The 12561-nt window shown below is 34.0% G+C and overlaps 1 protein-coding gene across 11 annotated transcripts in view; it reads left to right on the top strand.

Annotated features, from left to right (window-relative positions):
* ATP11B (ATPase phospholipid transporting 11B (putative)) overlaps positions 1–12561 on the top strand; it is a 103395-nt gene that overhangs the window by 75992 nt on the left and 14842 nt on the right. For 6 of the 11 annotated variants that reach the window (XM_074367227.1, XM_074367236.1, XM_074367263.1 and 3 more), the window contains 3 exons: positions 4461–4526; positions 5057–5160; positions 6436–6601. In XM_074367227.1, coding sequence (XP_074223328.1) covers positions 4461–4526; positions 5057–5160; positions 6436–6601 — 336 coding nt within the window. Of the gene's footprint in view, positions 1–1033; positions 1111–4460; positions 4527–5056; positions 5161–6435; positions 6602–8962; positions 9049–11969; positions 12096–12561 lie in introns of those variants that run through there. The other 5 variants (XM_074367231.1, XM_074367245.1, XM_074367234.1 and 2 more) reach the window with 4 other exon arrangements.

The raw sequence follows: 12561 nt of genomic DNA, 5'->3' as shown, positions 1-12561 counted from the left end.
ATATTATATAGGAAAAAAATTTATGTAGTAAATGCTAGCCATATTACTTGTTATTACTGTCAAATCATTATATTGAAGATCCTGTCTGATCTGCTCCTCCCAGAAACTCTGCTTTTACTGACTCCCTTATTCATTCAGGTCTCTCTCAGAACATGCAGTGCTCCTTTCTAGTTCCAAGCCATTGCTCTTTCATCTCTAGAGTGCTCTTGCCTCTTTTTCCCAAAGTCTTTCTTATGACCATTTTTCAGGGTTGAGCCCACAGACCTTTTGCTCCAGATCCCTCTTAACATCTCCCTGTACTAAAAATCTTTTTAGACATCTAGTCCCTTTCCCATTGTTCAGACGTGAATAGGTTGAATGCTTTCTGTTTTCCAGTTATTATTCTTGTATGCCCAAGAAGTCCGCAAACAATTGAGGACCTAGAGTAGAAAACATTAGGGAGAGAGGTACTGGGAAGAAGAGTGACTTAGAGGTAAAGGTGAAGTCAGTACAAACAAGTGGTACTGAGGGAAGAGCAGAAGAAAGAGTTGCAGTAGTCTGGGGTCCACACAGGGTAGGACAGTTCAGGAAAAATTAAGATTCTATCCCTGTCTTTTGTGTAAAGGCCTAGCAGTACCATGAATATTATAGCTACTAATAAATTTTCAACAGAATTTTTAAAGTAGTCATTCATTCTTAATTTCTCTTTAACTTAGGAAAGAACTATTAATTCTTTGTATAATCCTCTCAGATCTTTTTAATAGTCTTCCTTTCCCATAGTAAAATATAAGAATCCAGAGAAAATTTCTCTGAGATTTGAAAAGACTGTAAGAATGTATATGACATGTCTGAGTACCTGTTTATGTGTGTGTGTCTATAAACTGCTTTCCTATGGGCAGATCTTTACCTTCAGAGCATCATTTAAAAAAAGCATTCCTTCACTGTCACTCCTTAACAAGTTGCTGGAGAACAAAATATATTAAGAGAACTGTGAACTAGTGACTAATTTTTAATTGTTTTTCCCTTTTCTTATGACAACCAAAAATGTCTTCAGACCCAGCCAGCTGTTCCCTGGGAGGCAAAATCCCCCCCTCCCCACCCAACTTGAGAACCACTGTTCTACACAGAGCAGTAAGTAGCCTAGAGCTCAGTGCTGTGCCAACTTTCCTTTGTCTGTACACAAGGTGAATTCATCCTTCTCATGGTTTAAATACTGCTTTTATGCTGAACTTCCAATTTTACATCTTTGGCAGTCTCTCCATGATTCAAGTAACTGCTTTCTCTACTTCTAGGTCTCATATGAATCCCAAGCTTAATATTGCTTAAAAAATACTTTTTTTGTGTCTTCTGCCAACCCATTTCCCTTCCAGTTCTTTCTGTATTAATAAATGGAACTACCTTTTACCCAACTACTCAAGCAGAAGTCTAGGAATCATCCTTGATTTCACTTCTCTCACAGCCTATGTGCAGTCACATTGATTTCAGTGTCGCTCATATCCCGAGCGTTTCTACTTCTTTCCTCCTCCACACCATGCAAATCATCACCATCTCTTTCTGGGACCATAGTAACTGCCTTCCTGCTTCTGTTTCTGTTCTTCCCTTTCCTGTTATCCATTGTCCATACAGCAGCCCAGGTGATCTTTTAAAAATAAGATCTTGGACTACCTCTTGGACTGCATTTTCTACCACCCTCCCTTTTATTCACTCTACTCCAGCCACACTGGTTTTCTTGCTTCTTCAGTCCAATTTGTTTCTGGCTTATGACTTCTGCACTTGCTGTTTCTCTGCTTGAATGCTTTTTATTCACATGGTCATGTAATTGACTCCCTCATTCATTCAGGTCTGTTCAGATATCACTGACTTGAGTAGGCCTTTCTAGCCCACTCCAGTAAAATCCCATCTCCCTCACCTTCCATCGCTTCCTGACCCCTTACTCTACATTTATTTTTCTTCATAGCACTAATCTCTACCTGAAAGTATGTATTTTTAGATTTATTTATTTTCTGTCTCCTCTGCATGTAAGCTTACTGTGTGTCAGCTCAGGAACTTTACTTTATCACTGCTTTATTCCCCAAGGCCTGGAATGGTGCTTGGCATAGACTCAGTGCTCAGTTACTATTATTGAGTATTACAAATGGATAATGATTGATCCTTTTTTAGTTTGGAATACACGCTTGGCTTTATTAAATAATTAGGTAACAAAATAAGTTAGAAGAAGTAATCCAGAAAATAGGCAGATTGTAATAGAAAGTGTTTTGAGCATCTGTCTCTTCTTAGCAGGGGCAGATCCAGGTTTAGTAGTCTGTCGACTAAAAAAACCGCCACAACCTTAAAGTTGAGAGTTATGTTTTATTTGATGGACAAAACTGAGGACTTAAGCCCAGAAGATAGCTGCTCAGATAGCTCTGAGGGACTGCTCTGAAGAGGTGAGGGAAGCCAGGATATATAGGAGTTTTGCAGCAAAAACCAGGTAGTTGGAACATCAAAAGATTACTATTAATTAAAGAAAATCAGATATATCAAGTTAATGAATTTAGCATTTTTCTTTGTATGGGAAGGTGCAAGAGTCTGGGCAGATCATTCCTTTGATATGCACCTTAACTGTCTCGAGCCAGTATCCTGCTTTTCTCCGTCCTGGCTTCCCTCAGGCTAACAGTTGGGGGTGGCTGCAGTGGCTGCCCCACTGCATCCCAAACAAAGGATGGCCCCAAAATCCTTTGTTTACCCATATGGCAGGCAGTATTTTTCATCCACAAGTCTAAACCTTACACATTTTGGCAGGCCCTTTTTTAGGGCCATACAACTGTAAATACAAACTTAAGTATATGTGAAAGTGACTGTTAGTGACATAAATAGGTCCCACTTAACCTAAGCCAATGTAATGAGTCCAACTTTACTTCTGTTTAGCCAGATTCTCAAAATTCCCTCTGCCACTTACTTCATCACCAGCTAGCTCAAGAGGAAATCAGAATGGAAGGAGTCCTCACTGACTGATTACAATTGAAATACATTGCTAATTATACAAAGAAAAAAGGCGGGGGGTGCAATGTGAATGTGTTTTCTACAGCTCCCTCCAGGGCATTGAATGCAAGAAAGAGCCCTAAATTGTCCTCTGCGCCTAAGGAAGATACCATGTAACTAGCTCCAGTTTGCACCCAGTAAAACCAGATAACTGAGGGATAGACGTGTGTAGTTGTTCGCACTTCCAGGCAGTTTCCCTGACAGCATCAAATACCTGTCCCCATATCCCTGAAAGAAGAGACTGGCACTCTTAAGAGCTGAGTTGAGTGAGACCTCTGGTGGTTTTTCAGTATTTTCAGGTCATTTCTAGAGATGATAAAAGCAAGAAAAGTTAATACAACCTTTCTGTTCTCCTCATGACAAACTTCCCCAGATACTCTCAAATATATGAATATTAATTGATGTTTCATTGCTGATGATAGTAGCTATTATTTATTGATTGATAATTGTATACCAGGCACCTTTTCCTTTTTGCATACCCTGATTCTTATAGGTACCTATAAGATTTTTCCCCATTTTACAAACGAAAAAGGTGAGCTATCGAGAGGTTAAGTAATTTGTCAAGTAAATGCTAATTGTTAGAAATCTGTAATTAAAAAAGTCTTTAAAATTTTTTTTAAAACCGACGGTAAAGACTGTGACTACTTTGTAAAGTAAATGAACATACACTTCTGATTGTGCTCTTATTTGTGGAAATAAAATCCTGACATTTGGAGATACCGCACTTTTAGTAAACCTTAGTAAGTTTTGGCTGTAAAGCCCATGGGACTAGCATCTGACTGGCATTAACTTCATTTTTACATGGAATACTTGAGGATTAGTTCCACTGGCCATTATCTTTCCTTTCAGGTATTGATTTTGTATGTATCTCTTTTTATGTGCTTTGTCTTTGCTGTGTCTAGAAATACAGTGGCAATTGATCTGCTGTGATTTCTTTTTATATATATACATATATATATATCTTTTTATTAAAGTATAGTCAGTTTGCAATGTTGTGTCAATTTCTGGTGTACAGCACAATACTTCAGTCATATAGGAACATACATATATTCGTTTTCATATTCTTTTTAACCATAAGTTACTATGTGATTTCTGATTAGAAATGGTTTCAGAAAATAATTATGAATGATCAGGGTTTTGTTTATCATTTTTACTGTGTGACAGGAATAAAGCAGTTACTAACAATTTTAACATTCTAACTAAAAACCATGTTTGCCACACAATTCCAAACCTATCTTTGGGTTTCTAATCTGATAATATTATCCAAAGAATCATTTTACATAATAATGCTTTATGGTATTTCTTCTCATAATCCTTTAACTTTGCAGTCACAGATTTCAAATGTGACTGGTGTAAATGATGCAAGTCATTTTTAGTGAAAATAAAGTGACTTTTTGCCTCACATCTAATTTAGCATCATGTTAACACATAATACAATAATGGTTTATTCTTTGTTTTAGATGTTTGGAAACTGGACATTTGGCACCTTGGTCTTCACAGTCATGGTTATTACAGTCACAGTAAAGGTACGGTATGGAAATTAGAAGCATGGGATCATTTTGTATCTGTGTAATTGTTAATTTTCTTGATTTTTTTAGCCACAGATAGTTTTCCCTTTTCCTTTTTCAGTCATGAATAATCGCTATTTTAATAATTCATTTTAGTTTCTGTCAAAAAATCCTTTTTAAAATTCAGTATTTTGGAAAGAAGCCTTAGCTGATTTTTATGGTCAAATAAAGGTTAACCCAACAATACTCATCTCTGAAATTCTGCTTCTCTATATATAATGTAAGACAACACAAATTGGAGTTAGGCCATGGAGTTGAGAATAAAGTACTGATGAAATTTTAATGCTGCTTCCTCACAGAAGAAAATTAACCTAAACTTGAAATTGTTCAATTCCATTCTAGGATCCTTTCATTAATGTTTACCTTCTGAGGGACTTCGCCATAGGAACCTTAGTCACTTATAATTAATACATTTTATTCTTGAGTTTTATCTGAGAAGTTAAAGATGTATTAATTTATATTCAGGATTTTTCAATTTATTGTTTTAGATGGCTTTGGAAACTCATTTTTGGACCTGGATCAATCATCTTGTTACCTGGGGATCTATTTTATTCTATTTTGTATTTTCTTTGTTTTATGGAGGGATTCTCTGGTGAGTGGCTAAATTATATTTTAATTATATTGATTCAACTCTAACAAATATTTATTGTGATAAATTATGAACAAATTCTGCTTAGAATAATTTTGAGACCCTATTGTGATAAGAAATATAGTTCTTTCAGTTGATCTTACTGATATGTAGGGAAAAAGAAACTAACAATTACTTAATACTTACTACATTCTAGGTGTTTTACCTAAGATATGACATTGATTCATCATCATAATCTTATTACCCCATTTTTTCTATTTGGAAACTGAATCCCAAGATCACAAAGGTTGAAAAGTAAGCAAAGCTGGGATTTACTCAGTAGTGTTCTTTACACTACCAATATTACCTTTAAATTATTATTAATGTATGTAATAAAATAAGTTGCACAGAACCATTAAATTTTCATGAATGCATTAACTCCTCTCTCAATTTAAGTAAATAGTATGCTGCATCTTCATTGGTAAAAATCAGATATTCAGCTACTCTGATAGATTAAAAATTAATACCTCTTCTAAGAGTCATTGGTACGTGATGGGCAGCTAAAGTCTCTCAGTTGAAGAATTTATATTACATTTACATGCTGTGCCTGTGATCCCTGTATAAGGCAAAAACTTAAAGGTAGGCAAAAACTTGGGTTGGCTAAACATTAATAACTTTCATTTAGGATCATATAAGGATACTCTTATGCATAGCATTTGTAATGTTTGTTTTTAATCCTCATCATTTCTTTATATATTTCCCTATATTCTTTTGAAGTGATATGTATAAAACCCCAAAAAGAGTATCCTGACAATACCTACTTGTATATAGAACTAATATTTTTCGTGAGTACATTTATTTTAAAACATATTTGTAGAGAAGAACTTCTAAGACCTTTTCAGCCTAAAATTTGGGTAATCAAGCTTGTAGTTGCCTAGTAGAAAATATTTTGTTACATACTTTTTATTGCTTTTATTTTCGTCTCTCAAGTCTGTATTTTACATAATTCTTTTGATATTGTACCACTAAGAATGATCTAGTCAACTACTTGCCTTTTCCTAATTGTGAAAATTACAGTTTTCATTGAAACTAATTAAATTGGATTTTATTTTTTAACAATTAAATCTTGTCTTGTTTTGTTAGTTGATTAATTAAATTTCAGTGATTCCAAATTTTGTACATTTTCATGGTGTATTTTTAAAATTGTAACCTTCAGATATACTGGATTTACTTGATATCTTGACTTAAGAATCTGTCTTCAGTTTCTACTTTTATTAAGCCCATTTTCTTTCTTTGCAGGCCATTTTTGGGGTCCCAGAATATGTACTTTGTATTTATTCAGCTCCTGTCAAGTGGTTCAGCTTGGTTTGCCATAATTCTCATGGTTGTTACATGTCTATTTCTTGATATTATGAAGAAAGTATTTGACCAACAGGTCCATCCTACAAATATTGAAAAGGCACAGGTAACCTTTTTATATACAATAGCTTTTTAACTAGGAGTCTTTAATGATGAATAGCTGTCATTATAATTTGCTTATATCAGAAGATAGGAAATTATTCCTATATTAAGTATTTCCCCTACCCTTAAAAAAACAACAAACATACAAAAAGAAATATTAGAATTTGAGTAATACTTCTTCAGGTTATGTTATTTTCAACAAAAGTATGAAATAAGTTTTTTAACCTAATTAATTTTTACAGAATGGATTTTTAAAATATTCTCTCACTAAACACTTACTAATAAATATTAATGTATAATAGGTATTATCAGTATGTTATGTAGTGTTTAGGAATATGATCTTTAGGGCCTGGTAGTTGTCAGTTAAAATTCACTTCTACTACTGGATAGCTCTGTGACTTTAAGTCTCCATTTCCTCATGAGTAAAATTTTGACAAAAATGTCTACTTCATTACCTTTGTAATGAGTATTGAATGAAATAATATTCAGACAGAGTAGATGCTCAAGAAATGGTAGCTGTTTCGTTGAATGTCTTTTTTGTATATTTGACTTGTACATAAACTAGAAATCTATCTTAATTTGTCCTATTAACAGTGCCATAGCATTGAATATATATCCTCAAAAATATATTCTAATCAACTTTTATTTCAGCCTTTATAAACAGAGTTTATTAATCATTTGGTTCTGCCTGGATTGTGTTTTTTTGTTTTATTTTATTTTTGCATGTTTGCTACACATCAAGCAAATTTTGTTTAAATTTTGGAAGTTTAGTTGCATGTTTATGCTACAAATAGAATAAATGCTCCCCAGGTATTTAGTAATTTGAGTTAGGCTTTCTAAATGGTGTATTGGTTTTAATTTCAGTTGATCATATCAACATTTCTTTAACATTTATTTGCTTTGATAACTCAGTCCTAGTCAGTATACATTTTAACACCGTAGGAACAGCATAGGCCTCTGAAGCCTGACAGACTTAATTCAAATACTGTTTTAACCATTTATAAAATGTATGTCCTTGGTTAAGTCACTTCCCTAAACCTCAATTTCCACTTCTGTAAAATCAGAATAATAATTACTGCCTTACCTGATTGTTAGAAATAATGAATATAAAAACTCATCGTGGGTCGTGTGTAGTAAGTTCTCAGTAAGAACATAATTTTAAGGGCGATGAGCATGTTGTTCTGTGATACTGATCTCCACATGGGGTTGAAAAAATTTGCATAATCTTGATTACTCTGTCTGCCTATAGACAAGCTTTTCCACTCTGCAATATATTACTTAAATATATATCAGAAAGATTTGCCTATCTTTTTTCTTATCTTCAGAGATAAATATTTATGGTAAGAGAATGCCATTTTTAATACATCGTCTATTATACTTCTTCTAGACCATTATGGAGAACATATTTGTCTCGCCCTTTTGGCTATGTAAAGTTATATTTCACCAAAATATATTAATGACATCACTTTAAAAGCTTAATTCTTTATAAAAGTAAATAATCAGATTTGTTTGCATTTCCTTAGAAAGTCTTCTTTAGGCAGAGCATTTGCAAACTTAAGTATTTTCATAGAGATTTCTTAATGGTAATGAAAAAGTGATATTAGTTCTTATTACTGCTTTTATAGCCTCTTTTAAAGGATTACACAGGAAATATTGGATACCTTAAGGTGGTCCCTTAGATAAGAAAAAGTTAAAAGTACTTTATATATATTATGGTTCTTTTACCATTGGTTAAGTTGATAAAAAATGGAATTGATTAAAAATCAATCATTTTTCTGTGTGTGAAAGCCAGCATAAGCTCCCTTTCTGCCCCACTAAATTCCTTTTAAATTACTTTACTGGATGTTCTACTGTGGTCTAATCTAAAGAGGAAATCTCACTTCCACTCAGGGATCTTCTAGCCTGCTAGGGGTTTTTGATTTTGGTTTTGTTTTTGTTGAAACAGTGTATGGTCATTCAAATCCCATGTGTGACATTATTCCTTTACTTTAGTCACTAATCTTTACTATTTCAGCCTTGGACTGCCACCTCTGATTTCAAATGACAAAATTGTTAGAAAGTTGTCAGCTGTTTACTTCATTTTTTACCAAAAGTAGCAAGAAAAATCCTATTAAAAGAAGAGTTGTCAGGTCAGCATTTGTTTTGAGCTTTGTTTTTCTCCAGAATAACAGTGTCGTATTAAGAGTAAATTCTTTTGATGGCAAAGCCAACAGCCCTACTAACGTCAGTCATGTATGTATATCATGTATATTTCCTACTCTTGTAGGAATAAATGTCTTTACAAAGCTTGTCCTGTGTCTGTCTCTTAAGTGATGAATACAGCTCACTGACTTGTATGTCCCATCCCTTTTCTGTCCACTTATAGATGTACTCCAACACAGTCGCTTTAAGTGATGAGTTCATCGCACTGCAGCCATTGTCGAGGGCAAGGAATCAGCTGAGCAAACTTAGGTAGAGTAGGAGGAGTAGAACCTCGTTAACTCTTCTGCATGCTGAAAGTCAATTAAAAAATATTCAAAAGATGGGCAGAGGCATGGATTAAGAGTGGTGCATTTTTGTTAGCATAGCTCTGTCTCTAATTTGATCTCTATCAATATATATGTTAAAAAAATCCATTTCTTCTTTGAGAATAAAATTCAGATGAAAATTCAGCATAACAGGACAGAGATCTGTACCTTGTTATATATTTTACATCTTAACTACCTTTCCTAGCACAATTCTTATGCTTCTGCTTGTCATATTATTCATATTTAAGAATGCTCCTGCATGTTGAGTAATTTAAGCTACAAAATTCACCATAAAATTTAAAGTTTTAAGTTTCAGTTACTTGGAAGTGAGAGTTGCCCATTTCTTTTATCTTGCCTTAATCTGTGTTGTAAATACATGTGCATATTTGTCTTTGTACACTATAATGACTGCCGGAACATTTCATACCCTGCACTGTTTAGTGCATCTATAAATTGAACAAATATTTTGTATTTCTTGTATATAGCTTTATCTCCACATACAGATCCATTCTCTTTCCACAAAAAATAACCAGTAGTCTAGAGATGTCTTTTGATGGGAGAGAATGAAAGTTTAAATCCTAGAACTTTTCATATTAAAATACCGAAACTATATATTAACTTTAACTCCAGTCTGGTTTGAAGAGAAAAAGTATTACAACTTTTTTTTTTTTTTTTTAGTTTTGGCACCCTTCAACTTCTCACCCTATCAGTATCTTGTGGATTCTTAATCATATATATTTTTTAAGTTCTTTTTTATTCTCAGAGTTTCTAATCTGCCTGTGTTCACTTGATCAAATGAATGGCTTTGACAAGCACTGCTTAAATAACCTCTTATGTAACCCTATGAGTTCATAATTTTGAGCTTTTCTAAAGTTTTACCAAACCTTTTAATTTTATTATTCCTATTAACATTGGGATTTTTGAAGTGCTTTGAATTACAAAGGTATAATAATTGTAGATGAATATACAAATAGGTGTTTGAGAGGTAGTCAACTATATTTTATGTTTAAAGCAAGATCTAAAATCAATACAAACCTGGAACATTTGCCTTCACCTTTTGTTGAGCCAAATATGTATATCACATTTTATCTGTATGTGCCTTTCTGAAAACAATGGGTATCACATTTTCAAACATCTAATTATTTAAGGCAATAGGAGAGCTCATTATTTAAAAGAACACTCTGGCTAGCACTTTTGTGAAGTGAAGATTACTTGCATTATGAATAAACTCAATTTTTTTTATTATATCGTAATTCCACATATAGTGGCTTAAATCAAGCACATTTTTTGAGCAGTAATAGACTAAAAAAGAATCAGGCAAGGAGTTCATAAATTAAGGAGATCTCACATTCTGTAATAATGTAATTAAGTAGTGAGTAAATATTTCATAGTATTCACCTGTGAAAGAGCACAATGAGAGCAGGATACATTAGTAACATAATCTTCACTGCAAGTCACTCCCCAGTCAGGTGGTGTAACAAAGGGAGAAGAGCCCTGTTGTGGAGACAGTGGGCATGGGCATGAATGTAGTGCTGTCCTTGGCACTGCTGCCTGTATGTCCTAGCCAAATTAGTTCACGTCTTTGAACCTCCAGGTTCTTCACCTGTCAGATGATCATTTTACACACTGGGGTCTGTTTACTTACTGTCAGCATCAGAGAGAAACAGAAAGAAGAAATACTATGCTCAACCAAAGGCCAGGCAGAAATAACAGTGCCTAAGTGAGCAGTTAGTGACCACTGGGTGGGCATTTGTTCATAGCTGCGTGAAGAACGAGTGCCCACAAACATCCATCTGCTGATGCATCCTATGAATTTGGAGTACATCTTGTTTTTGAACTACATTGAACAGTATTCCTTGGTGTGATCCACAGTAGCTTGTTTAGTGCTGTGACAGAGAGGAAAACTGTGCATATGTCATATATCTTCAAGAACTTACAAATTGTTAATCAGGTTAGCACTTCTTAAGAACCCTTAACACAGTACTAATAACAGTTTTAAATAAAAGAAAACTCACTTTGAGTATTTTATACTCCTTTGTTATAGGCAAAACTATAATAATAAGTTATCTTTATGTAAATTTATTGTACTCTTGAAACCAAGAAATTTTCTGCTTTATTTTTCATGTATGTAAGAAATTTATCATAGCATTTATTTATAGAAATAATTATTGATCAGTCCTGCAGCTGAGAAAATGCATAGAAATGGGGGGGGGAATTACTTTCTGTTTATTGAGGACTTTTTTTTTTTTTTAAATAATTTAAGAAAGGTTAAAATTACTTCAGCTGTGGGCACATACTCCTCAGAAGGTCTCTAATACTTACAGATATAGAAAAAGCAAAGAATAGAAATTTGTATAAATTAGTTAATACTCATTAAAAATATATATTTCAAATTAAGGATTAGAATAATTTGTTTAATTAGGCAAGTAAAGCCCCCTCCTTACCTATATGTCTAACATTTGTGAGGCTATGTGATTGACCCTTCTACTCTGCCGAAGACCAGTTTCAGTAGAGAAGCCTTCTGAGAAGGGAGCATGAGAAAAGCGAAATGAGATACACCTTTATGCTAAAAACCCTAATTCTTGGTGACAAGGAATTTGTTTAATAGAAGACACTGAGTTTTATTAACACAAACCTGGTTTTAACATAACGTTGTACACTGGAAAATCATGGCTTTTATTTTGTGCGCTCCTTGAGAAGCTACTATTAGCTCTCTTTTGTGACAGTAAATGAATGTGGTGTTGTGTGAACATTCAGTTGTGCCTTATAGATTGTGGACCCCAACTTGCTGTTTTGATTGTTAACTTATATACAGTGAGAGTATTGTTCTGTAATATGAGACTTACTGCTTTTCTGTCCTTCCAGATGGAAGAAGATAAGGGTTCAGTCAGCTCAGCATATGAATTTGCTGAAAGCAAGCACAGAGGGGAGGACAGTAGGCACCTGCTAGCTGAGGCTTGCAGCCAGCAGGACAGTTCTTGCGTGCACTAGGTAGTACTGCGCTGGACCTTCCTGGGGACATATCCGCTAAGTTCTCAAACTTGGGGCATGCTATGGGAGAACTGGCCTGACATTGCCATTTTTACTTTACTAATTCCTTCACTGTTTCTCACATGTTGTTTTTGTTTACCTGTTTTCCCTTTTTGTGATCTTTACACTTTTTTATATGTCCATACCTGAATATTTCATTAGTCTTCCTTTGGAGTTAGAGTGTTAAATCTTACATCACCTCAGGTTCTAACCTAGTAAGGTATTCTCAAAACCTGTGGCCCTACATTCAAGAAATTATTCTTTTTCACTTTTCAAAATATGTTGTGCTATTTATTATTTCTGAAATCAGTTTTCCTACTTGATAGTTTTATATCATTTTATATATGTTAATATAGTTAGACAGTGAATTACTTATCTAAGTCTACCTCTTGAATTGAATGGTCAAATGTAGGGGTGCTTGGACCTG

This window comes from Camelus bactrianus, chromosome 1 (genome assembly GCF_048773025.1).
Source record: "Camelus bactrianus isolate YW-2024 breed Bactrian camel chromosome 1, ASM4877302v1, whole genome shotgun sequence".
Taxonomy (NCBI): Eukaryota; Metazoa; Chordata; class Mammalia; order Artiodactyla; family Camelidae; genus Camelus; species Camelus bactrianus.
This window is presented reverse-complemented; position numbering and strand designations above follow the sequence as displayed.